This window comes from Falco rusticolus, chromosome 5 (assembly GCF_015220075.1).
Source record: "Falco rusticolus isolate bFalRus1 chromosome 5, bFalRus1.pri, whole genome shotgun sequence".
NCBI classification, from domain to species: domain Eukaryota; kingdom Metazoa; phylum Chordata; class Aves; order Falconiformes; family Falconidae; genus Falco; species Falco rusticolus.
The window spans coordinates 41,806,287-41,833,799 of NC_051191.1; the positions used below are offsets into that span (position 1 = coordinate 41,806,287).

At 39.5% G+C, this 27,513-nt stretch overlaps 2 protein-coding genes across 10 annotated transcripts in view; one reads left to right on the plus strand and one right to left on the minus strand.

The window, feature by feature from the left end:
* PPHLN1 (periphilin 1) overlaps nt 1–8,605 on the minus strand; it is a 72,175-nt gene extending 63,570 nt beyond the window's left edge. For all 5 annotated transcript variants that reach the window (XM_037389421.1, XM_037389420.1, XM_037389422.1 and 2 more), the window contains exons 1-3: nt 8,509–8,605; nt 2,243–2,290; nt 662–753 (exon numbers count right to left, since the gene is read on the minus strand). In XM_037389421.1, coding sequence (XP_037245318.1) covers nt 662–753; nt 2,243 — 93 coding nt within the window. In that variant the 5' untranslated portion in view covers nt 2,244–2,290; nt 8,509–8,605. The remainder of the gene's footprint in view (nt 1–661; nt 754–2,242; nt 2,291–8,508) is intronic.
* A 46-nt stretch (nt 8,606–8,651) lies between these two features.
* ZCRB1 (zinc finger CCHC-type and RNA binding motif containing 1) lies at nt 8,652–21,335 on the plus strand. 5 transcript variants are annotated; one of them, XM_037389424.1, is made up of 9 exons: nt 8,652–8,814; nt 13,830–13,917; nt 14,089–14,117; nt 17,130–17,163; nt 17,323–17,434; nt 17,514–17,621; nt 19,030–19,139; nt 19,240–19,315; nt 20,654–21,335. In XM_037389424.1, exons 3-9 carry the CDS (start codon nt 14,102–14,104, stop codon nt 20,783–20,785), a joined length of 588 nt encoding a protein of 195 aa, XP_037245321.1. In that variant the 5' UTR covers nt 8,652–8,814; nt 13,830–13,917; nt 14,089–14,101; the 3' UTR covers nt 20,786–21,335. The 5 variants fall into 5 exon arrangements, with proteins under 5 accessions (XP_037245321.1, XP_037245322.1, XP_037245320.1 ...); XM_037389423.1 differs by lacking the exon at nt 17,130–17,163 and having other exon boundaries at nt 8,653–8,814; XM_037389425.1 differs by lacking the exons at nt 17,130–17,163; nt 17,514–17,621.
* The last annotated feature ends 6,178 nt before the right edge of the window (nt 21,336–27,513 follow it).

The following is a 27,513-nucleotide window of genomic DNA, read 5'->3' on the forward strand; positions in this document are numbered from 1 at the left end:
AATAATTTTACCCAACTCTTTAGCACAGAGATTTTCTAAAACCATTCTCAAGCTATTCTACAGCAGAGTAAGCATAGCTTCTGCATTTGCTTTTACAAGCATAACATACAGTAGAATTCTCCATCCCTACAAAGTAGGCTTCCATCAACACACTTTTTGATAAGCACTTCCCTTACAAGGCTGCAAATCACAGCTTCTTTAGCAAGGATGTTCATAACAAATATTGAAAACGCATTTCATTCTAGACTTAAAGCACCATAATAAAAAACTGCATTGGTGACAAGCAGTTGTTTCACCACGTCAAATGACATAAAAAAAAAAAAAGTCTGTGGAAAAATATAACATAGTATGGCCATTGGTTTTCCAGAAGTTATTAAAACCCCTGTTTAATAACATAAAGAAATTGAGTTTTTTGGTGTAATTATCAAATGCAATTTTTTAAAAAACATGTTCAATAGATTTGAAAAAAAATACAAGATTTAATTTTGTAGGCATACTGTTATCTCTGTGTGGATTGTTGGCTTAAATGTTTGAGAAAAAACAGAACTTGGGGTATACTAGGAACTTAAACATGTACATAAATCCAGCCCTTATGGTACAAGTCATGGTATATAGGTACAGTGTAACGATATAATGCTAAAGAAACATACTATACACTTACATCAGGATGAATCCTTGGAGGGAGACGTTCCCTTGGAACTCTCTCATAGTCATATCGCCCTTCAGACCACATTTCAACTCTTCGATATGCCACTAAAGCCAACAAAAATCCAATTAGCCAAATACAAACTTGTAGAGGAATGAAGCTGGGTTAATTAACAATATACAGCTGTGGGCTGGCTTCAGGGGCGGTGGGTTGGCTGATGTGGACAAGGTGCAGCTGTGGCAGGTTCCTGCTAAGTAGTTAAGTAGTTAAATAGCTCTAAGCCAATGAAAAGAGACTGGGAAGAAGCAGAGGGAGGAGAGAGAGTACCCTGGAGGTAGGAGACACAAGGAGAAGGATGCAGCAGAGGGAAGAAATGGGGTGGACTGGCCTGAAGAGTATGAAGAAACAGCATGGACGGTAGATGAACCTTTGAAACCTTCTGAGGGATTGGTGATTGTGCTGGGGCAAGGTGTGGGAACTACTTATTGAAGTTAACCTGGTATGGGATGGTAAAAGCCTTGTTGCAGCTGGCTAGTTTTGAGAGTGCTGCAACACAAACTCATGAATAGATGAAAGAACAGCGAGCACAGAAATAAAGGTTCCTCGACTTCCCCTGTTATAACGAACTGTGCAAGAGCCCTATACGTACACTATTTTTTAAAAAAACTAACCCTTTCAAAATAAAGTTAAAAAATACCTAGTTATAGAAAGTAATCAATGAACTTTAAGCAAAAATAACTCACAGTAAGTGCAAGAACAACTGCAAATGAGTGCAACAATCGGTAGAACTACAGGACTTATGCATACAATAAACAGCTCTTTTGAAATATGTATATTGTAAATACCAGCTGCACATGTAAATTCATACACACACATCTTATGAAATTTTGATATTGCTCTGGTAAAAGTTCAACTACTATTCATGAAATAGAAGAATTTCCACATTTTTATATAATATGATAACTTAGATACAATTATTTCATCATCTCTACCATCTGGAAGGAGGCTACAACACAGCAGGCAGTTAGAACAAAGCTACATATTTTGAATACATAAATAAAATGCATTCTTCATATGCAGATTTTTCCTATTTTAAATTGGAGACAGCAGAACACAAAAATTTCTCTTTCCAGAGAAAGGTAGCTTTCAAAGTCAAAATTAGTAACAAAATACAGGTGAAAACAAACCATGACCACAAGAGCTTCTAGTCATGCTATGTTAGTCAACACAAACTTGAGGAAGTGAAACCTTTTGGATGATTGTAAAGGTGACAAATTATTATATTATACATTGTTGAAAATAGATAAGAAATTGCTAGAATTATATTTTTCAAAGTTTCCCTTCTCAATGCTATATCTAGCTATTAAAAATAATAAGAAAAAGAAACAGTGGGACGTATTCAGAAGAAGAAATACATAACATTGTATCTACTTTCACAAAATAAAAAAACTGAACTGGAAATAGGCTTATGAGGCTATATAAAAATATTATCGGTATAAAGAATCAACATGAAAAAAGGGTTTACTAACTACAAACAGCACAGCACTATGTCAGATAAATACTTCTGTGAAAAATAATGAACACTCACATACTTACTTTTCTGTCAGTTTTAGCAAGTCTGCTTCTGAAGATCCATTCGGTTACCTACAAAAAAGGGAAGAAATGGAAGTTAGCAAAAAATGCATATATATTCATATGTACCTTTTTTCTTTCAAGTAAACCAGACCCTTAAAAATCTGTCTTTCGACTGATTGTCCCCATAATCTGTCTGAATTAGTACAGAGTAACTCACTACCTTCAATTAAGAAAGAATAAGAACGACTCAGCTGAATTCACAGTATCAAAAAACTTCCTGCGACAAACTAGTACAGATACAGCACTTTCCTAATAAATTCCAGAGCCCTCTTTCCCTTTTATCATCTCTTACTATCTCAAGTCTCAGTTTTTCTTCTGTGTGTTAGCAAAAGCTTTTGGAAACTACTGTAAGTGCTTTCTTAAAAACAGTCAGACAAATATTTAATATAGTCCCTTAAATTAGATTTATTTAACTGTCTTTCAAATTCATTAAGTAGAGAAAAGTAAGACTCAGTTGGATATGATGAGAAGTTAATGAAAAGTTTGATTTAACAAATGCTTTTCCTTTGGTAGGTCTTTATGTTCAGAGATTTCGACACTACCACTGGTACAAACGAACCACAGCATCTTCTTAAAACACTGTTGCATTTTATAACAGATCGTAAGTACATTCCACAACAAGAAACATTCCATATCAATCTAGCTCGAGATTATAAACCAAAAGCAGACTAAACCAACAGTTTGGCTGGTCCTGGTTTTGGTAAGAACAAGAGCTAGAGGGTCTATAGCCCTCTCTAGTGCATTCCATGTAACAGTTGCTAATTCTGAAACCATTGCTCATATTTGTTAGTCATGTATATCCATCAGAAGCACCTTCCTGGCAGTTTCACAGTAACTGCCTCAACTTTTCTTCATTCTCTTACTTCGGGGACTTTTGCTAAAGCCTTAAAAAATCACACCGGAGGCTACACATGCATTAACTGTTCTTAGGCCAACACTGTGCCCTCCTTCCCACTTCACTGGGAGAGTGCTCTATCTGCTCCAAACTGTCCCCACAAACCTTTTCTTTGTACCTAGAACAGTACCTGAATACTCCTGTGTTTCACATGTACTGGAAGGGACAGAATTAGATGAGGCATGACAAAATTATCACACTGGAACAGCATAATGGGCTCTTTATCAAGTTTTGCATCTAGACCCTCATGCCCCAAGGCAGACCATTCCTTCTGTCCATACCTGCCCACAGATGGAGAGCACCTGAGCATCCCATGGCACCTGCTCCCATCCCTGCCCATCCACTCCTCACGCACACACAGACTTTGGTACCTGATGGCAAGCCTCGCTCAGTTTTTAGACCAACAGCAAATATAAGAAGCTGGATTCAGATGAGATACTCAAGTAGGTGTTTTTGCATTTTGACACAGCAGTGTCCATGCCCTGCTGTCTGCAGCAGTTAATGAAATTGTTAACTGAACAGAATGCTCAAAAAGCAACACGTTTCAGGTAAGTGCCACTGAAGCTAAGTGCAAGCTTGCATGCACATCATGCTGCTGTCAGTCAAACCACCTCCAACATGCCAACACACATTACTGGCAGCAGACACTGACATTCACGTACACACTTGTAGAAGAATGGCTGCAGAAGCGTGGCCATAGAATCCCTAAAGATCTGCACAATCCAGGCCTGGAATTAGAATAGGCCTGTAATTAGAATTGTGCTGAAGTTAACAAGAAAGTGGCCTTGATCTATTCTTGAATCCTGAGACTAAGTAACTTTGTTGTACTAACAGGCCATGGCTGTAACAAGCTGCAGCTGTTAGGGAAGACAGGTGCAAGGCCAAGGGAGATAGGGAGCGGAATGGGAATAAAGGGAGTAGCAAACCGCAAGGCTAAAACATAGCTAACGCAAATAGCTGCATGGATAGAATGCTTGTTCTAATCATGATAATTAGTGGTGTGAGAGCAGTGCACACTTAGGGGCTAATAACCAATTATATGTTTACTTTGGGAACATGCTTGTGTATTGAGGCTATATAAGAAGTGTTAGAAGCCAATAAAGATGAGCAAGATGCATAACTCATATGGAGTAATTTCTTGACTCCGGCGGACCCCTCTCCCAACACACACTCTGTTACACTGTCAGGCAGCAAGGCTGATAAAAACACTCCTATTTTTATCACTGTTGATGGATCTCACTGAAACTAGTACGGATTATCACCAGTACTTTGACAAAACAAAAACATAAGCTGGAAAATAAGCCGAGATACACTATCACAAAAGTCAACAGGCTGAACAAAAAAATACAATCTCAGAAATTAGAATACTTTGCATTTAGAGGAATGAAATTAAGAAAGTTAGAGTCAACTATCAAGTACATTGCTTAAAATGCTGGTAAGGAAAATAAGTTAAGAGGAGACCAAATTTATATAGTAGACTAAATGGGCAAATTTGAGCTGGGACCAAGGAGAGAAAGTAAGGATGCACCTGAAAATACCAGAAGACACCCCACCCCCCCCAAAAAAAGGGGACGGGATGGGGGACGATCAAACAACCTAAACATTTAAAGGGAGGAAAATGCATTTTGCAGCACCTTGAGCACATTTCATCTGTTACTACAGAAAACAAATCCCATTTCTTACATGATGTGACCTAAAGTTATCAGCTTTAGTAACAACCATGAAAAAACTAAACTCTTTGGATCAATATGAGAAGATTCTATTAACAAGGATTCAAGAAATCAGACCTCAAGTTTACTACACTCTGTTTAGATGCATCTATTCTCTCTGTACAGTTATTCTAAAAAGATTTAAAAAAATAATCTGTTTTTGTTTCACACCTACCACCACTGTCACTCATATTGACTATTTTCTATTAGTATATACAGCAAAAGTAGTTAATATTTCTTTAATATCATAACATGTAATCACTTGCTGTATTAAACAACTTCTTCCTACTTTTGATCAGAGGTGACTGTTTTCCCCAAAACAAGGTCTTAATTTTGTCAAATAATGACACTCCAGCACATGCAAAAGCCATTCTATTAATGGAGTACAAGCTGCTCCACTGTGGCCAGCTGCCAACAATGGCTTTGCTCCGATTATCACAGCACTATGCCTTGCTCTATGCTAGTATAACTGATGCAATACAAAAAGGGCTTCATCCTCAAGCCCTTAGGTCACTTAAACTTTAGATTTTTTGCACAACTGGGTTCTCCTTATCAGTCATTAATTTCTTATTCTTTTTCTTTCTGAATAATGTATGCTAAAAAAAAATAATCCCTGATATGAAAGCACTCCAGTATTCCACAGGATTATGTACACCATTCTTGTCTGTTTGCACACACTTGAGACATACATTTTCATCACAGCTAGAAATATCTACCTCTCCAGGATTCACAATTTTCCAGCATGTGCCATCAACCTTCAGCAGAATCTACCTTTTTGTTTCAAAAACATACAGCTTTCTAATCTAAACGGCTACATCTTGCCATACGTGAACAAAGCACAAAAACAAGCCAGTGCTGTAAATGCAGAGGCAAGCAGCTGCAGTATCTCTGATGCTACTGGGATATATCTGGTTTTACACTGTTACTTTGACAAATGGCAGAGATTGACAAGTGTCAGCCAATTCTGTCTCTCCTCTGCTTTGGAAAACTCTCAAAAAAACCCACAAAAAACTTAAGACACTTTTGTATGAGTAAGACCTAGAAGAGATGCTTAGAGAATTGTAACACTAGAAATATCATGGCCAACTTTGCAACAGTTCTGCTTTGAGGACATAAAGACAAACAGAAAACACCAATCTTCCTTCCAACCATTAGAATCCGTATTTGATAGTTGATGCCAAAACAGCACAGAGTAACTGCTCAGAGACGAATTTTGTCTTTAAGCAGCAAAGGTATTTATTTCATGCAACGTTGGGGAGCTAGCCAGTTCGCACCGGATAAACTAGCTCCAAAGTTTTCAGTGAAAAGTTAGGTATTTTATAGTTTTCATAAGAGGTTACAACATCTTACATACATATTCATTTGATTTTGACACCTAATCATTCTGTTCATAATAGGTGGGATCTAGGTGGAGTAAACCTTTCAACTTTCTTTGTTCAACGATTTCCTGACTGTGGTCCCCTTTACCTCCTTCAGATGCCCACCTTATCTTTTCTAATTATTCAGAGTATATTCCTTTAACATTGTCAGTGGAACCTTTTCTAATTATTCAGAGTACATTCCTTTCTCAACACAAACAGAGCATCACCCAGAGCATTGTACCAAACTCATCCTGACCAATCTTTTTAACGCCTTGCTCTGTTTCATAGTGCTTCAAAGAGATCCCAGTATGTCTTACCCAGACAAGGCAAAACAGATAAAACTGAGTTTGGGGTAAAAAAAAAAAAAAAGAAGTAACTTTCTTCTCCTGCCCCCATACTTGGAACAGGCAGATAACACCAAACATAGTCCTCTACTGGTAAGACGAAAAAACAGAAGTGTAAAAGCAGAAGGAAAAATCCATCATAACAGTACATAAAATACTGCAAGGGAGGCATTGAAGAAAAAACAAGGATTCAAAGAGAATCTGTCTCTTCCTAACAACAAATATTAGACTATAAGATTTTCAAAAGAAATAGAAGCATGACTGCTATGAGTCTAGCCATATTCAACCCATATACCAAATAACCTGAAGGAAAAGGCTTTCTTCCAATCCTTCCTGACCTGTTCACAATAATTTTGACTTAAAATCAGAAAAAAAAAAAAGGAAAAAATATTATTTAAAAGAGATCTGACCATAAAAGTCAAATTAACTCCCACCTCAAAAGGGAAAAAAGCTAGAAATGTATAAGCTGAATAAAGTTATTCACAACAGCAGTATTCTCATGAGGATTTACAATCTCACCGGTTCAGTTTTCTTACCACATCATTTTAATATATCACAGCAACAGGAATGGAGGCAACACATTGAGGGCTATATTAATACAATGACTGATATATTAGCACTTATCTTTGCCTGAACACCTGCAGTTACCAATGTCCTGTCCTTCATCAGCATCAATGCCATGATTCTAAGACCAGGCTGTGATGGGGCTGCTACACTAGCAGTGTCAATGCAAACAACTGTATGGATCACTGCCTCCACTGTGACTTTCCATCTTGCAGCACAAACATTTTGACAACAAAATACATCAGCTCACTGTACTGTTGTCCTAATGGGTCAAAACTGCAATGCTTTCAATATTTACACTTTAAAGTACCAACCAACTGAATATTTCATCCAGGGAAGCTACTGTATCAAACTCTATTCATTGCCTGTACAGGTTCTATGGGTTTCTACATCTTTTTGTGTATTTCTGACAAAGTCTTTGTTCCCTTTAAGTCCCAGACACCTGAGATAAAAAATTATTACAAAACTATGCGTGAAAACTAATGCATGTACACAGAATACTTAAGGAGTATGAGTGAGAACAAAGAACCATAGAAAACAGACTTAAAAGCATTTGAATACTAATAACTTCACGTATATTCCAGGACACACTATTGTTAAGCTAAACAAGAATATTAATTCTAGTACTTTGGAGGAAATCAGCTAAATTACACGCGTCTTACTCATCCCTCTACAAACACAAGGATACTGATGCTGCACCATCATACCCACAAGACACCTCACAGAAAGTTTTTACAATGGGATTTATACAGTCTTTAAAGATTCATTACCAATTATTAAAGTCTGAAATAATTCTCAGAAGTATGCACAAGTAGGAGCATCCTTCCTTTCAAAACAAAAACACAGATTAAACTGAAAATCAAAATATTCTGACGCGCATGGGTTTTAAAAAGGATTAAAAGACAAAGTTTGCAGAAGCCACCCTCGGTGCTGCCGCCGCAGCCGCCTGCCCAGAGACAACCCTGCCCAGTCCTCCTGTCCCGCCACTTCCATTCACCCCAACTTCTGAGAAACCCGGGTAAGCCAAGGGTCCCGCCCCACGACAGGGGCTCCCCGCAGGTGCAGGCACTGGGAAGCCGCTTCCGAAGCCCCCCCCGCCCCGGGTGCCGTCTCTCAGGACGGGCCTCACTGACGCTGGCGCGACCCTCCGAGCACAGGGCGGCCCCTCGCAAGCAGGGCGAGGCGCGGCTGGAGGGGAAGGCAGGCCCCCAGGCGCCCCGCAACGCCAGCCGCCGCGCAAGGCAGCCGAGCGGAACCCCGCCGCCCGCGGGCCGAAGCGGAGGGCCACGCGATCGCCTCTGACAGGACGAAGTGCCAGCTCACTCCGCGGGGGAGGGCAGCCCCCACCACTCACCCGCCTCCCCCTCTCGCTCGCGCGGCGCGGCACGCAGCTCCCCGGGCCAGCGCCGAGCCTCCTCCCGCCGCTTCCGGCGCTCCGCAGACGTCAGCGGAAACGCCCGCCCTCCTCCCACCATTGCCACCGCCTATTGGCCGGGAACGGTGCGGGCCGCCGCGCGTCGGCAGCAGAGCGCCGCCGTGCCGGGAGGGCGGCTGGGGCGGCGCCGCGGGAGCGGTGTGTCGCGTCCTGCCGGGGCCTGCGCGGATGCCGCGATCGCGTCGCGCCATGGGAGCCCGCGCGGGCTGAGTCCTGCCGTGACGGGTAGGCCGGGGCGGCTGGCTAGGCCGCTACGGGGCAGGGGTGGGGGAGTAGGCCCGGGAGCAGGTGTGGGGGTGGGTCCGCTCCGCCCCGCCCCGCCGCCACGGTTCGGTGGCGGCCGGAGCGGGGGCGCCGCGGGCGGCAGGAGCGCTGGTTCGCACCTGGGGCGGCTGCTCGCCTCGCTTCTGGGTTTTGTGTGTGTAGGAGGGGCTCCGGTGCCGGGGAAGCCGCGGTTTGGCTTCGGGCGGCAGCTGGGCAGAGCGAAGGAAGGAGCGGGCGGGGGCCGCGCTGCGGGGGGGGGCCGCAGCGTGACGTTACCGACAGCCCTCGGCTTCGGTGCGACGTGCGGGGGTTTCTGAGGAGCCTGTAGTTCTCTCGCCTCGATGTCGGTTTGCACATAGTGAGCTCTGAGATGGAATCGCTTGGCTCGGCGGGGGTTAGGAGGAAGGGCCGTCGCCAGGTGAGTTACCTGGGTCTGCCTCTCCTGGGTGAAGCTCGAGGTGAGGCCAGGTGCGGTGCAGCCGAGCAGCTCTTCTCACATCTTGACTACGCTGGAAATCCCTTTTAAAAGAAACTGGCGTTAAAGCTGTTAACGTAGCCCCGCTGGTGGTCTGGGAGCCCAACCTTACCGTCCCGAAGGTTTTGTAGTAACATTAGTATATGGGAGTAGTTTGATTCAAGCCCCGAGTCCTTTGTATACATCTTTGGCTTTGGCGGATTGAAAGATTCTTGTACTCTTTCTGCTGATAGCGCCAACTTTATTTACCAATATCTGATCCTGATTAATATTTGCCTTGAACTATTTAATTGACTACATAGAGATAAAACAGAACATGCTCTGACAACTTTTTACAGGCCCCTTGTGCAGGCTAGCAAGTGGTTAGTACCCATGTCTGGGACCAAGGAGAACATGAGTTCGGTTTCCTCTACTACAGATTATAAGCTTGAGCCAATCTCCCACCACAACTAATGGTTTGTTGATTTGGGTCTAAACTCTGTTGATACCGTTAAGTCAGAAATAAAATAGGGTGTTTCAAGGATCAAGATAGAAGAACTCAAATTGGTTGGCCTGAGTGAGCCCGTCTTGAGTAACTCACAGGGCATTTACACATGCTGTAAATGATTAAATCACAAAACTGACCTTGCTACTGTGCACTTAAAAACAGACACAGAACTTCGTGCTTGAGTTAAGATGTTGATGTTAAGTTATGAAAGTATCAGTACATTCAGACTCCACTTGATGCTTCAGAGGCATCTGAACTATTTTGGTGGTGCCCTCATATGTTCTAGAACATTGTAGAAAAGCCAGTTACTGAAATTAATCGGTCTTCTCAACATGAGTGATAGATGCCACACTAAGCACATTGGATTCAAGGAAAACATACTTGTGTACCAAATATATTTTACAGGAGACTTAATACTGACAGATGTCTCTTGTCAAGGAATGGCTTCTTTTAGTTCAAGTTGTTAGAAAAGACGAAAAAGATTGAATTCAAGAAGTCATCGTAATGGGAGACAACTCCATCCTGAAAGTTAATATGTGAAAATGATAAATGAAGAAGGCATTAATATTACAGAGAGGCTATTACATTAATGGGAGTTGTGTTCAGCCCCACGGAGGTAATTTACAGGCTCCAGCTGATGCTTTACAGCTAAGTAACCACGATAATACTTTGAAGATCAGGGAAGCCCCGTAAAAGTATTCAATATTAAACAGAAATGGTTTTGATTTGTTGGAGACCTCTAGCACGGTATAGAAGTCAGCTTGTACGTGAATCTCGGTTGAGACCCCTGCACCAAGTAGAAAGCTCAAATGTTGTTGTTGGGGTTTTTTTTTGGGGGGGGGGGTGGGGGGTGGTTTTTGTTTTGGTTTTTTTTTGTCAGCCTGTGAAGTGAAAATCTATAGAGCATAGAGACTGGTGATCAAGAGGAAAGAACGGGATGAAAATGTTAAACTTGTATCAGACAGTTCTGTGAAGGACTCTGAGCCTTGTAATGATGAGCCTCTGGATGAGATATGTCTCATCTGGAGAGTTAGCTTAAAGCTGGAACTGTCATTTTTTACACACACGCACAACTAGAAAATGTCAGACCAATAAATGTGAAGCTGATGTGGCAAGGTTGGTATCCATAAATGAAGGGGCAGGGGGGGGAGAAAGCTATTGTTCATATGGTATTGGCATTGGTAATCCCCCAGGGGCTTTGTGGTGGTTTAGAAAAAAAGAAAAAGACTAACAGATTGGTTATATCAAAGTGAAAATTGACATTTGATGTTTTGTTAAGGTTTATAGTGTGGGAAGAATTGTGCTAGTAGCTGGATCTAAAATTGCATTTATACCACTGTATTCGCAACAGGTAACCAGAAATCTGCTTTCTAACTTGCTCAAGCTTTGTTTTTTAATGTCCTGCAGAAGACTTAGTAAGGATGACCAGACTTTTAAGTAGATAGAGGAATGACCCAAATGCTGACATTATGCAAACCTGTCAGTATCTGCTGGCTTAAATAAGATATTTATAAACCATCCCAATGACCCCTTAGTATTTGGAAGAGGAAGTTTTCCTGCAGATATGGGGAAATATTCTTTCCTGGAGTGGTAAATCTGAACCTCTGTGATCTTGAACATGAGCATAGTGACAGCCTTACAGTTACTGTACTTCCTCTTTTATTAAAATTGTGCCTGTCTGGCAAGGCAGACATTAAAAGTAAGAAATCCAGGCACAATAGTCCTAACAATACAAATAGCTAAGACTCTTGGGGCAGTTGGAGCAGCAAAGCTGTTTTGCTCAAGTTTGTCCAGGGAACTAGAAACAAAGCTCAATCTCAGCTGTATGGCAGCCAGCGCTCCAGGCTGCAACTCTTTCAGCTTGCTTCTGGAAAAAGTAGCATGCAGCTGAAAATGGCACTTCTGTAGCTTTTATTCATTAATCATCTCCTATCAACTGAGCTATTAGGCCTCTAGTGATCTTCACATGACACATCACCTTCTCTCTGGAGGTTTGCACTGTGGTGGTGTGGAACAAGCTGACTGCTCTCCAGTCATGCAGTTCTCCCTGGTGTGTGTTCATCTGCTTGGCCTCTTGTTACAAGGTGCTCTAGCTTCTCTTGTCTTTTAGGCAGAGTTAAATTGCGATCTGTAGCCGTGTGCTGTTTTCTCCTTTGCTGTTCTAATATATTAGCACTGGCAGCACACCATAATGCAGAGCTAAGGCAGCTCTTACAGAGTCCTTTGTATCCACTGTACATCTGGATAACTGCACATCGGGCCATCTATTCGCGTGGCATGTTGCCAAGTCAGTCTGGTTAGCCCTGTCAAGGATGCTGATGCCAAGCAGCAAGGAATTCAGGATAATTAATCCAGTCTGCGTAACACCAGATGCAATGTGTGGGCTTTATTGCAGATTTATTCTGTTTTCATTTGCTTAACCTTTATGTTGCCATTTCTGCTTGTGCCAAAAACCAGTCTCTGAACATGGAAAACCTCAAAATTCAATCACTTGGAAACTGCCACTCAAATGAATTGTGATACAGTAAGCATGTCAGGAAGGAGAAGCAAAACACTTGGATAATCAGTGTCTACTGGGAATATCAAGTCTTCAGATGACTGAATCATGAAATGCCAGAAAATAACCACAGCCGGATTAGAGTGTGATATTAGTTACTTCATTGGCACTTGGCCAAGCAATCTGTTCAGACTCACTACCCGAACAGTCCCCTAAGAAACTGTGTACTATGACAGATGTTGGGGTTTTTTTAATACTGCAGTTTCTTTTATCTCTTTATCAGCATTTGTCTGCATTTTTTAAATGAGGTGGTCTTGCTGAAGAAATGGCTTGATCGGCAGTTAGCAATCAGCTAGAGGTGCCAAGAGGCAGGAATAAGGCTGCAGGAAACTGGATAGGGAGGTAGTAATTGGACTGTGTAGGGAGCAGTTTTGTTTTACTGTTTGGTGTGCCCTCTCATAAGGGCTGTGCTTTATTCTGATCTTAAATTTTACTGGCTTAGCTCTTGGACTGAGCCACGGCTACACAGTGGATCAAAGGGAAGAAGTGTTTTGCACAGACTTTAGCACCACTTAAAATTTTGGGAAACATCCAAACATGAAGAAAAACATAGACTGTTCTTTTTCAAGTTAGTTCAGTTGCTCTACTGTTCACCTAGTATTAGATGATGTGTATGCAGTTATAATAGTGGTTTTGAATTGATTCATTGTTTCCAGACATACTTAGTTCCAAGGGCTTAAAAGAGATTGGAAATGAACCTGGCTTTGAGGTTTCCCTGGTTCCTGTGAGTACAGAGCTTCTTAATCAGGAGGAGGTGGGAGAGCGTCTCTAGGGGAGGTGCTGTCCATGATCAGCTCTGGACACTTGCAGGTCCACAGCAGTGTAGAAGCTTGACAGCTTGAGCAATAAATGCAAGAGGAAATGCTTGCTCCTTTAGCATCTTAGATATATTTCAAAGTCAATATAGTAGCTCCCCTCCCTGCCCCACCGATAATTAGGACTCTGTGTTAGGGAAGCTTCTCCAGCCCCACCCCCTACCCCCAAAACAATCATGATTTAATTTGTGTTGGATGCAGCTGAACTGAAATATGTATAAAGAATCAGGTCATGCAGGTACTTGAACAAAGGTTAATAATTTCACATATTGGCCATAATGTTTAATAAGTGGACATTACTTGCTTCTTTCTGGTCCTAAGCCTTTCTTTACTGCGCAAATCAACAGAGGTTTATTTTAAGTACACTATCTTGTCTGTTTTTTCATGACTTAGAAATTGATTTGCATACAGCAAAAATCTGCTTTGGATCCAGGGAAGGAAGAAGGAATGTATGTCTTCTGTAGCACGTGAAGGCAAACCTAATTTCATGTAAAATGTTGAAAGGGAAATGAAAGCTGTGCTTTCTTGGAACTTTATCATGACTGTCTGGGCTAGGTTTGAAAAACAACTTAAAAAAAATCTTGCAACTTTTTAAATGGATTTATCTGACTACAGTTTAACTCTTCTCTCTTCTTTCATCAGAAAAATGAGTGGTGGGTTGGCACCAAGCAAAAGCACGGTGTATGTGTCCAATTTACCCTTTGCTTTGACAAACAACGATCTGTACAGGGTAAGTTTTTAAGAACTGCATTGTTCAGATTAAACTCGTTGACAACAATTTTGAGCGTAAATATAATCCTGATCTATATCTTTTACTTAGAAAAATTTGTCATGATAAATTTATTACTAATGAAGTGCAATTGTTTATTGCTAAATCTTTTTATTTTATTTTATATTTCAGATATTTTCAAAGTATGGGAAAGTTGTCAAGTAAGTGACCTGATATGGCCTGCTGTTTTTGTAGCTTTCATTTTAAATGTTTAATGTCTTTGCTTCACTTGAAAGTCTTACGCTTTTTATAATTTCAGTATGAATTTAGAACTGTATTGAAGGTCCTGTTCGTTTTTAATAAAGTATAGATTGATTTTAACAACTGGAAGTTCTTGCAGTTACACACGTAATGTAAGAATATTTGTGTTGTGTATAGGTTTTATTAACTGGTTCTTAAGAGCAAGTGGAATGTTGTTATATACCGATCATCTTTTCTCTGAAATAGCTGAAATAATATTCTCCTGGTAAGTGTTGTTCCCCTTCTCCTGAACACCACCTGGGACACAAGTTGATAAGTGTAAAAGTGGGAGCTTCTACTTATATGAACTAGGTGTCACAATTCCCACAGACATTTCCCCCAACTGCAATGTATGATTCCTCTATTTGTGGTTCCAGAAGGACTTGCTATTGTGATTGCTTAGTGTTACATTTAAGATGAGATGTAAGGCTGCATAGTAATGGCTTTTAGTGTTTGAATATTCATGAACAATACCTGTGAATACCTGCTTCTGTTCAAATGATAGAAACAAATGCCACAGTAAGGAATTTGCTGTTGTGTTTTGTTTCTTTAGTTTTCTAACTGGTCAGAATAACAAGACTCAATGCTTCAGTTTTTAACCCTACACCAGCAAATAGCTACTCTTAACTTCTAGTAGCTGCTGTAATAATCTGAGATACAGAGCTAAATTTGAAGTCTCAGGAGTGTGTTTCAGGTGACAAATAGCAGGAAAAGCCAAACTGCAGTTTTTTAAAAAAATATTTTTTAAATTGACTGAGAGGAAAACCTTTATGTAGGGTTCTGCGCAGACATGCAGTTACCAATACAACTAAGCACCTACAGTCTCTATTGTTTCCAGCAGTTGATTGCTGAACTACCGATTTAGAAATTTCCTGAGCAAAAGTTGTAGTAACACTGGTGTTAACACATCAAGGGGCTTGTCCTCCATAAACTTGACTCTTCTGACCTCCCTGCTATCATTTGGTAATATACATATATTTTGTGTGTTTGGGGGTAGGGGTCTCTTACTGTCTTGGTTTTTGAACTTCTTTGATAGGAGAATGGGAATTGTATGAAGTGTTGGCTGTATGATGCTTTGTTTATTTAAAATGTGTCGTAGCAGTGTTGTCTCTTCTTTTTTTCCTCTGTAAAAGTTTCTAGCATTTTATTTGCTTTTCTTTTGTAGTCATAGACAACAGAAAAAATCAGATGCCAGTGCAGAAGAAATCCTGTGCTGCATTCTGTGTGAAAGTAGCTAATTTAGAACTTGCAATTCTGTCTGTGCAATTACTGTTTTCCCCATCTATATATTGTTTTGCAAAAAATTCACTTACTGATACATAGTTTTTCCTGCCATTTTGTCCAGTCACTGCCAGAAGCTAAACCAAATGCAAAGAGTCACAGAATACCATGTGTAAAATACTACCATGATTTTTTTTCTTCTATCTAGCAAAACTTGTTTCCTGTTCACGCCTTTACAAGCTGACCCGACTATAAACAGTGCAGATACTGTGGGGTTCTACTGGTATTCTCATTTCACTGTGAAACTGAGGCTAACAAGGATCAGTTTTTCTATCTGGAGCTGGTTATTAATTCCCTAGAAAAATCTTTTGAAATATTAGCTTGATTTTTGTAATCTTTGTCCAGGGACTTTAAAACACTTTGCAGAAAGTTTTGCCATGCCATCTCGGTCAGGTTTAACTTAATGTAAATAAGCTTTCATAAACTTTTTTTTTTTTTTGAGGTGTGTCTTGACTCAGCAAAATCATGCTGACTTTTCTTCAGCACTGCGTTTCTCAGCACAATATATCCTGACTATTATGATAGTTCATTTGTTCAGTCAGTTCGGTTTGTTCAGTGAGAAATCAAACTTTCTAGGGCTCCAAGAAGTTGCTGACTTTTAAAAAATTTGTCACACTTCTTTCTGTGCTTGTGTTATTAACTGGTACATTCAGTATCCCAATTAGAAGCCTGACAGTCATATTAGGATTCCATTGGAACTTTTGGAAGAGTGACTAGGTAAAAGAATTAGTACAATCATTCTAAAATCAGTTTTATTGACACTTCAACTCAATGCATCCAGTTGGACACGTTATTGTCCAAGAGGCTTTGGTGGAAAACCTGTTCTAATCTCTCTTTCTGTGCCTGTATTTGGGGGAAACTTGAGCTTTCTTTGCTGAGCTTTTATTTTATACAGTTTTTGCTGTGTAGGTCATCTGTTACTTATACAGGTTCTCTCGTAGGTCTTCTGCATCGAAGTAGAATTTGTGGTTTGTTTTTTTAACTGGCCTATTCCAACTTACAATTTTGGCTTGCCTTATGGCTGAACCTTGTTCTGCCCATGGTAGACACAGGGACGAGTTTATTCCCTACTTTTTAACATGTACTTTTATGTACATGCAGACATGTGGGGTTTTTTTAAGGACTAAATACAACTGACATTAAAAGAATTGAGTTAGTGTGGGTTCCTCCCTCCCTCCACCTTTACCTCTTATCATTCTTTTTCTTTGTTCCTTTGACTGGGCCTAGATCTGTCTTGAATTTCTTGATATGTTACTGGAGCTGTTAATTCCAATATTAGATTGAAGATTTAACTTCTTATGTCATGTAAAATAGCACATGCATCCATGTTCTGCTTGGATTTCAGCTGGAGATATTTGTAGAACAATACTGCATATACTTACTGTTTCCTATCATTAATCTGTTTAGTGGTTAGTCCTATATGAAGATAGTTTCTTAGTTTGGATGCAGTTGAACACACTTATGTTTTTCAGCAATGGTAATAATGGTAAGATTGGTCCTGAATTTTCATTTTACCTCCAGCATTTGTAGTTCCCTCCAGTTAAGTTGTCTGCAAACCTAGAGTATGTTTTCTGTTCTTCAGGTCATTCAAGGGAATAAAGAATGACACTAGCCCCAGAAAGACCCCGCATACTTTTTTTTTTTTTTTTTAGATCATCTCCACTCTATGTGTAAGCACATGGCCAGGTTAGCTGTCCTTTGGATTTCTGTTTAGTGAGTCTTTCTGTTATTAAATATACTTATTCCATTTGCTGTATAACAAAGCTAAGATCCCACTGAGATTTTAAGAAAGAAATGTCTCTGAAGTAATTTTAGTGTATCAGTAATGTGGTTATATGTTTTCAGAGTTACTATTATGAAAGACAAAGACACCAGGAAGAGCAAAGGAGTCGCCTTTATTTTGTTTTTGGATAAAGAATCTGCACAAAACTGTTCTCGGGCACTTAATAACAAACAGGTAAACTGGAAAGTTGTCATGGCAGGAGGGTTGGGGGTAAGTCCCAAAATACTTACCTTTTTTTTCCAATTTGCTGTAGTTGTTTGGAAGAGTAATAAAAGCAAGTATTGCCATTGATAATGGAAGAGCAGCAGAATTCATTCGCAGGCGTAACTACTTTGATAAGTCTAAGTGTTACGAATGTGGGGTGAGTAAAACCAAGATTGAACTAATATTTTACATCTTTTGAGTGTTTTGGCTTAACCCCAGCCAGAAACTAAGGATCACACAGCTGCTTGCTTGCTCGCTCCCCCTGAAGTGGGATGCAAGGGAAGAGAATTGGAAGGGTAAAAGGGAGAAAACTGCTGGGTTGAGATAATAAGAGTTTAGTAATTGAAATAAAATAGTAATAATTGTAATTAAAGAAAAGTAATGAAAAGGAAAATAACAGAGAGGGAAATAAAACCCAAGAAAGACAGATGACGCAAATGAAAAAAATCGCTCACCACTAACTGACTGATAACACCGCCACCACCCCGCCAAATTCCCCCGTTTTGTTGCTGAGCATGATGTCATATGGTCTGGGATATCCCTTTGGTCAGTAGGGGTCAGCTGTCCCAGCTGTGCCTCCTCCCGGCTTCTTGTGTACCCTCAGTCTAATTGCTGGCAGGATAGTGTGAGGAGCAGAAAGCGCCTTGACTCTGTGTAAGCACTGCTCAGCAATAATTAAAACATCCCTGAATTCTCAATACTGTTTTCAGTAGCTCCATACTACTATGAAGAAAATTAACTCTACCCCAGCCAAAACCAGCACAGATTCTTAGCTTGATATTCCATTTGGCCATTGTTAATCCTGCCTGTGCTGTTAAATTAATTTTTTTCTGTTGCTATTACCAACTTGCGTAGCAGTTGTACCATTTTCAGGAATGGTAGTACCCCTTTTGTCTTTTATTTGGCATTTTAGATGTGGGGGGAAATATGTCCATGTAAATGCATGTAACATACTGATGAGCAGACAGTTCTGAGTATCCGTATAAATCTGTTTGAGAAGGAAAACGTCCTAACCTTTGCATCAAAATATCTGCTTTTTCTATATCTTTGGAAGTAAAATAAATATTGGAAACAACTGTTTTTGTACAGAAGTGTGTTCTAAGTTTTAGGCAGTTCCTTACTTTTCCTGAACATAGTAACATAGGAGATTGAGATTTGGATAGTATTCAGTGTCAAATACAAACTTGATTTATATTCATAACACATTTTTAGAACAAAAATGTTGATTCTTTCCTGTTTCTTAAACTGTTAATGCTGAGGTTTAAATCGTCTTGAACATAAACCGTACTGTAGTTAGTGTATTCAGCTATTGCAACAACCAAAGTAAATCTACTTTGCTTATAGCTTTTTCTCAATTTGCAGTTAAACATGCATATCACCACCGATCTCTTCGTTTCTATGGCAAGCTTATAGAGAAGAGTTTGTCTTCTGTGTGCTAATTTATCTTACTAATTGCTTCCATTTTTTTCCCCGTGAACTGTCTTACATTAACTTTCTTCATGATAGGTTTTAACATACAGTTGTTTGTAATGGTTTCTGTTAAGCAATATTTCTTTTTCTCAAAGGAAGCAGGACACTTAAGTTATGCTTGTCCTAAAAATATGCTAGGAGAGCGGGAGCCACCAAAAAAAAAAGAAAAGAAGAAGAGAAAGAAAATAGTTGAGCCAGAAGAAATGTATGTATATTTATTTACATGTCACTACCCCTTTTAGGAAGCTTTTTCATAATGAACACTTAAAGATCTATGTATTCTTCTCTCTCTCTGCACAATGAAGTGAGGAGGAAGAAGAAAGCGAAGAGGAAGGCGAAGACCCTGCCCTAGATAGCCTCAGCCAAGCCATAGCTTTTCAGGTACAAAATTGAAGCATTGCATAGTTATTATTCATTACTATCTAAATGCAACTCTACTTCCTTTTTAGCTGCTTTTCAAAAGCTCTGAGATACACCTGTAGGTCTCTCTGCTCTGTTGCACTCGGGGCGCTCTTGCCTGGCAGTAGTTGTTGACTATAGCCGGTTCCTTCGTATTGCAGGCATGTTCAGTGGTCCTTTTTTTTCTCTTGCCCCCTGCCCCGTTTCACTATTGCATTGTTTGTGCATAGCAGTTTTTTCTTTCCTTCAAGCTCCCTTGCTGTTTAGTTAGTTTCCTGTCATCACTGCTGTGATGCTCTAATATGTTTTTGGTCCACAAATCCGTCTTTACTCTGTTAACTGAGCAGCCAGAAAAAGTAATATATAAATAACAACGTACATCCTCTGCCGTCATTCACTGAATATCCTGAAACAACATTTATTTCTGGAGCATTTCCTTTGCCTAATACAGTCCATCTCAGTCTCTAATAGACCTCTCAAAATATATTTAATGCAATTTTTTTTTAATAGTCTGACAGCTGTATTGCTATCTTTAATGATTCTTTAGAGGCTTTTGCTGTACTGCATAGAGCAAGCCTGACCTGCTGTTCAGGTTTCTTGGCTCCCTGGTCCTCAGCTGTCCCTTGTGTGCCCTGGCTTCCCTAGAAACGCTCAAAAGTTTTTAAGATAACTTTCTTCTAAATATGATTGTGATGAGTGCAAAACTTACACATTACGTAGTCAAAAAAAATGATGCAAATATGCAGAATTATCCTCCTCCACCCCCAGAAAATTCCAGTAGTAAAACCTATAAAAGTAAACAAGCCAGGAAACATTTCCATTTCTCTTGTCATCCCGATATTTTTAACTGGGATAGTATGTTTCCCAGTAGAAATAGGAAGCATCTATTTAAACCTTTAGTTGAATAACTCTTACATCCCTGAAGACATTCATTCCCTGAATGAATGACTGCAAAAGACAACAGGTAGAAGACTTTTTAGTGGAACAAAGCTGATTCAGGAATGTCAGTTTAAAACATGATGCATTCTTTGCTTCAGATCTCAGTTGCTCTATAGTTCTGTAAGTCTGCCATGGGAAAGCCCTCTTTGAAAATAGAAGGTAGTCATGTGGCCTGCATTGGTGCCAAAAACTTACTGTTTGCATGTGAGAACTACTTCAAATGCACTAAAAAACATTTCTCATCACACAGTTTATCTGCAAATGAAAACAAACCCTTTGAATTCTTTAACTTATTAAATAATTCAATACACATTAATAATTAGCATTATTATTTGTAATTGTTCTTAATCCTAGCTAATACTTTTCCTTCTTTCATTGTAGCAAGCAAAAATTGAGGAAGAACAGCAAAGATGGACGCAGACTGCAGGGGAATCTTCAATTTCAGATGATTCAAAACGTCCACGGATTAAGAAAAGTGCTTATTTCAGTGATGAGGAAGAACTTAGTGATTGAAATAATACTGTTTTATATGCATATATGGTATATATAGTGTACAGATAACTTTGTAGCACTTTACAAAGTGTAATACAGGTTTTGTCTTGGTGTTGAAGACACTTAATGAAAATCACGTTGTAGTTCTACCCTGCCCTCTGAACCTCTGATCTTCTGATATCTCTCTCTCTCAAAACTTCACCTTTCAAGGCAGTTTCTTAAGAGAACTTGAGAGATGTGTTTCTACACTTACATCCAGAAAATTATCAGGGACAATGCTTCTTGCATTTAGTATCTAGACCCAGACCGTTGGAGTGAAATCTTTTGTAAGAGAATTTCCCATTTATTTTTTTTTTTTCCTGAAAGGAGTTCCTCTTAGGATCACTGTTAACATCACTGATGGTTTATGTAGTGCTCTGTTTATTGCCTGTTTGGAAGCAGTGCTTTAGTAGTACTTCAGTAGTATATGAATCGTGTACTAGTTCTTCTGCATAGGGTTGAATTTCAGCCTTAAGCATTGTACTAGTCTTTTAATTCTTCATGCGTAATGTAATAAATTACTGTCATATCAGCTTGGTCTGTGAAATCATTTTAGACTAACAATACATCTATCTGATTCCCAAAAGGATATTAAGATGTTGATCTTCTGTCTTATGCACACATTTAGTAACTTGCTGTACATTTCATAGTACTATATAGCTTGTATACAATATAGACTTCATAGGAGATGCAAGTTAAAAGTGATGTGGTGATTAGTTCAGTCTTGAAACGTACTTGAAAAAATACTAAGGTTGATAGTTCTGTTGTTCTTGCATTAAAAATGAGAATGGCCGTATTGTTAAAAATGGGAATGTGCATATGTTCTAATATGCTCTGATCTGATATCGTAAGTCTCTTGCTGTAATAAGGGCTTATACTGCACTGTTTCTCCTGACTACAGTAAATATAGTTATGCACAGGATTTTAAATATATTTGTATCTAACATGGCTTACAGTTCTGTGTTCTCAGGCATCTGAACCTGCTGGCAAAATCCAAAAGGCACAGAGTTTCCTGTGTGCTTAGAAGTCAGTTTTCATGTATACTTTGAATTGTCATAGTCTCGAAGCAAAGCATGTTGGCACCTGGCTTGTGCCTAAAGCTGTTCAGATCTCTTAAATAGTGTCTCTGTCCTTAAATCTCTGTAGTGTTCTAGCCGTGTTCTCCTAAAAAGCCTCATAGACACATTAGGAAAACTGTACAAAGCCTTGCAGCAGTGATCGCTCCCAAAACCACAGACACATGGTGATGGTGGTAATCCTTTTATATTGACTACCTGGTGTGGTCAAACTTTTCATTTTTAGGAGGCACAATATAAATCACATTCACACTTTTACAGTTGGAAGAAGAGATCGGCTGGCCTCTATTTCTGTTTTCAGCTCTTCCTGTTGCTCATCGGATCTTGGTTTTCTTCCAAGTACGGAAAATGTAAATTCAAATACACCATTACATATTCATAATTAATACCAATTAACTTTCAGATATATAACTGGGTGCAAAGCACACACCACCAGCCCCAAGCTAATATAAAACAGTCACTTTCAGGAGGTAATTCTGGGGTCTTCTGTTGCTACTCTCACCAGAGTTCAGAAGCAAGAACAAGGTAATGTAAAAGATAATTCTGTATGAACTACTCACACCACAGAATGGGGAGAAATACTGGGCTTTATACATAGGAAGGTCTTGGACTCGGTAATCCAAAGACTTACTTTCTAATGAAAGTACTATATATTCAGTTTGAAGCTTCCTTTACTGAATTTTGGAAAGATCTCTTGATACTGAATAGCAAGTACTGAAGTGCCAGGTGTAACTTAGCGTTAATAAATGCAAATCACTTCATCATGTGTAGAATAATGAAGACTGAGAAGTTCTAAACTCTGCTAAGGAAGAAAGTCTTGCTGCCAGCATGCTTCTCTGCAAATGCTAGGTTGGGGTTCAATGGCAGTAAAAATAAAATAAAATTTAAAAAATCGAAAGCAAAAGAAACAAAAGTATTATGCCACTACTTAAAATCAGGGTTTGTTGTCTTCTCCAATACCATGTTCGACGGTGTTTTTAAAAAAGATAGAAAACTAAAATGTGACAGAGAACCAGTTTGATGTTGTCTGTGATGTGGATTTGGAAATCTTTGATAGCTTATAAGAATTAAGATTTCAATTAAATGATAAGGCAGCAAGTTTCAAACTTTTATTTCATTATGCTGTGTAATGTAGTAATAGAACTCAATGCTATGAGACTTTTTCAGGGTCATAGGGTCAAAAGGATTAGGCTTATATGTTGAATATGATACTTAAAATGTTAGTTTAAATACAGTTTCCATTCAGAAATATCTTAAGTTACTGACTACCTCTAACTGTAAAATATACAGAGATATTAACAGTCTAGGAATGTTTTATTCATATGCATTTTACAGTTTCATATTTGCTCCTGGTGTCTTGTCAGAAAGAATAAAAACAAAATCGACCTTTGTTCTGACCTAATACTGTACTTTTTCAAGAGTTCCAGTAGCTGAAGCATGTTGATCTATCTTTCTACTCTGCTGCTTTTGCCTCCCTGCTTTCCCTGTAGGATTTGCTTTTGTCAGCATGAAGCAATAGCTCAGTCCAGACTGTTACAACTGACCCAGCGGTGTTGTTCCATGCTCTTTTGTTACAAGCATACAGTCACTTGAGGCAGGTGACATTGGAAAGGGAACAGATAAAAATGAGCCTGCTTCTGTGCAGGATTGGCATCTAGAATTCCTTACCTTAAATCATCCTCCTTTAACAGTATTCTTAACTCTGTTTGAACTTCTATTGATTAGCAGCACTTCTTGTTTTTGACTTAGAGTCAGGGTAAAGAAGAAAGTACCTAGTGCCTAGCAGTTTTGCACTTTGGTCTTTTGAATAGTTTTATCTTTCTGTTCTTTGTTAGCAAGATAACGAAGCATCTCTAGGTGAGAAATTCAGAACACTTGTCTTAGATAACCATCAAGTTGGATAGCACGAATACCTGTTCTGCGTGCTTAAATCCAAAATAGTTGTCTGCAGCACCCCCTGATGCAGCTGCCTCATTCTGGAAGAAGGCCACAGCTTGTCAGCTAAGTCCCATTTGGATCTTCAAATGCCAAGGGATTTGCTCCTGTTCAGGCCCAACTTCACCTACTCTAAGCAGCATGGCTTCAGGTTTCCATCCGAGTCCAGTCAGTAGAGGCTAGGTGGTGCATTAACTAGGCTCCTAATTTAGATCAGGCAAATGAGGTGCAATTAGTTTTCAAAACTTGAGCAACAGAGTGGTGCTTTTGTCAGAGTTTGGTATCTTAAAGCACCAGCTCAGGAAGCAGAAAACAGCTTTGGTGGCTGTATGGCTCTGGGCCAGGCAGATGAGGCTATATAGCCATGTTATCAAAAGAAGAGAATAAAAAACGCCTTGTAGAACACCTTTCCTGTTATTGCTAGAAAAACCACAGGGGTTTGTGGGTGGGGGTTTTTGTGTTAGTTTGGGTTTGGTTGGGTTTTTTTGTATTTTGAGGTACCTAGCTTAGCTGAATGCTAGTTATAGAGCATATATAATATGGCTCTGATTATAGAGAAAATGACATTAAGTGGCAGACAGATTTTTTTGTTTTTAATAATGTCAAAAACTTGGATCTTTCTGCAAACATCCACTTACTAGATTTTGTCTCTTGTATTTTTAAAACAGCTTGAAAATTGTCAGAATAATGCTTTCTGGGTCATAGGACCTCTCATCTATTGAAATGGCTAACAGAACAGTGTCTCAAAAGCCACTACAAAATGACTTTTATCTGTCCTTGGGGAAGCAGGAGCTATGGAAGGGGGATAAGGATGATTAGCTTAACTGATTATAAATGGTATTGCTTATACTGTGCCTGTGCAGCACTTGTTAAACCACAGCAGCTATGAGACACTGGAGTAATTTTAGTCAACGTTTCACAGGCTCCCACTATGTTCTTGGCATATTCAGGTTACTACTCTCAGCAGAGCAACAGAAGGGGCTGTAAATATAAAGAACTATGTGTAGCTAAATAGGTGATGTCTGGAACAAATTGTAAACACTTTATCTTTGGCTTCTGGGTCACTGTTCTCTGGGATAACCCTGTTTTGATCTACAGAGGTGACATTGTAGCATGGGAAGGTGAGCTGTGCATGTGGTTTGGCTGTAGTCTTTTGAGGCACAAAATATTAAATTGCTTAGAACAGCTAGATGTGAAATGTGATTTTATAATGGGATGTAGTAAGTGCTACTGTGAATGTTTAGAAGTAACTAGTATATGGGCCTTTTCATTTCTGCTTTCTATTCTTTTTGGCATCTGGAGTGTCAATATGGTAACATATACCATCACAATTCCACCATTGCTCTTCCATAAAAATATTTCCAGTAATGCTCTTCCAGCTGTGTTATCTTAAACATTGGTATTGGATAGCTGATTGCTTCTTTTTAGTATAGATTACAAAACTGTTTTTAGGTGTCCTTAAAATGTTCATACTAAACAGCTTTGTTTATCTTACAGATCCTAACGAGGTGAGGTTTTTTTCTGTAGCTGTTGACAGCAATATTAAAAATTACTACACTGTTCCTTCTTTAGAGAAAAAGGTGTAAAGTGGAGGGTTTAGTCACTGTCAGTGTAGATGACCTTGTTTCTTGTATCTATGCTGGTGTCTATAAAATGTATCCTAGAAGGGATAAGCTGAGGAGATTCTGCATGTAAAAAGAAAGCAGTATTTTTTTAAGTTGAAGAAGGTTTGTGAAATAATGTTTCATCAGTGCCTGGCTAACAGATGTGTGCTTATACAAGTATTGAATGGATGTAATAGATAAAGCGGCAAGTAAAGAGTTACAGAAATTGTGGCAGTAAAATGTGATAAAAGGGTGTGTGAAAAATCTAACCAATGCAGTGAGGTAATGTAGGTCACAGTGGCTTGAAGAAATACCACACTAATACAAGAACTTTCCTGTCTGATTCATAGGATGTTCCAGAGAATCAAATGCAGCTCTGAGATTATGAGTCCATCAAAAAGCAACAGTCACCAGCCTATGTTAAGATGAGCTGATCCATGAAAATTCAGTTTTATCAATATGTAGTTAAAGAACATTAGAAAGCATCCAAATTTAGATACTGCATCAAGCTTGGTGCAGTACAGCAAAAACTGTCACTTAGTTGCAGGAGTAAAGATGCATTATCATAACTACATATGTGGTGGCAGAGGATGTAGACATGTTCTGCCCAATGAACAGACGTGGCTGTGGAAGGAGAGGCCCAAAATAGAACCAAAAGAGATATTAAAGACTGTGAAGTTCCAAGGCACTGAATTGTGTTTTTAGAGTGAATGGGATAGAACTGCTTGTACTGTGTTGGGCTTAATTGAAGAATGAGTGTCTTATATGTGAAAATTATTAACCTTTTGGTAGTACAAGTTTGTACTGACGTGCAAATGTTCAAGAAAGGGGGAGAAACTAAAGGAAGATACAGTTCTACAAAGGACCTCACTTGGGATGCCCTTGATGTGCGAATTTGATTAGGTGGCAAAGAGCCATCTGCCCATGAAGCCTGGAGCCATGAGGGTGCATATAAAACAAAATGACTTAGTAGCATATGGCAGTCAGGAAAGATGAGAACATGCAGTACTTGGACGTGATGGTTTTGAGTTCACGAACCATGTATCTGGAATGAGTGATTGTAGACCTTGAAATTACGTTCTTTCAAAGAAAGTTTTTGAAAATCCAACAGCTAAATTTATTTTCATCAGCTGCAGCATAATGTTTTACTGTGTGAGGCTTTCACAGGAAAAGCTTGACAGAGGAAACTCAGTTAATTAAAGTCTGGAACACAGTTCTGCAGCAAGGGTGGATTTTCCGTGAGTCCCATGCCTGTGGCATCCCAGAGAATGCAGGGCCCCAGGGCATTATTCATGTTCATATTTAATTTAGCTGAAGCTGCGGGAGAACGTCCAGGATTCTCTCCATTTTCTGCACAATTTAAATCAAGCCCATGATGGAGTACTTGAGTTCAGAACAAAGTAGCCCTTGCAAAACATTTACCTTTTTTTCACTCTTACATTATTTATGCTAGGGTGGCAGATTTTGTACTGTATTGCACACGCGTCATATGCCAGCTAAATATAAAAAAAAAATACAAGCTACAATATGTTATTATTACTCCTGCCAGCTTACTGCAGATGTGGTGTGGTGTTCCTCCTCAGGATTTCATATGAGTGCAATCATTACTTAAACCTTCAAAATGGCAAACTAGTTGATGGGGAGGCACTGAGCTCCCTCAATCAGAATGTCATAGGAGCACTGCACACAGATTACTCTGCTCCTTTGAGGACAGGGCAATCAGTAATTATTATTGCAGCATTCTCTGAATGCACCTTCACCGCTCCTGGGGACTGGCAGCCAGAGGAGGAGGGAAGGAGGCAGGCAGGGCAAAGAGATGAGCAGGCCAAACGTGCATCCAGAGTAAGCGTATATCAATGATGCCAAACATTTTCAGGTTTCTTTCTACAGATTCCCCGCTAAACAGTACTTTAGATGAGAATTTATGAGTATTAAATTTATGTGGCTCTCTGGAATACATAGGTGTAAATTCTAATGGCAAAGATTTTATTTCAGTCACATGGAAGTCTAATATGGATTATATTAATGCAAATGGGGCTCGCTACATCTTCATGTTCAGTTACTTTCATGCTTCAACTGGCTTCTCCAGGGAAAC

Coding starts and splice junctions, on each gene's coding strand:
- ZCRB1 (XM_037389423.1), top strand. CDS start 13,834: ATGAGTGGTGGGTTGGCACCAAGCAAAAGCACGGTGTATGTGTCCAAT. Junction 17,435..17,513: donor GGGCACTTAATAACAAACAG/GTAAACTGGAAA, acceptor AATTTGCTGTAG/TTGTTTGGAAGAGTAATAAA. Junction 19,316..20,653: donor GCCAAGCCATAGCTTTTCAG/GTACAAAATTGA, acceptor CTTTCATTGTAG/CAAGCAAAAATTGAGGAAGA.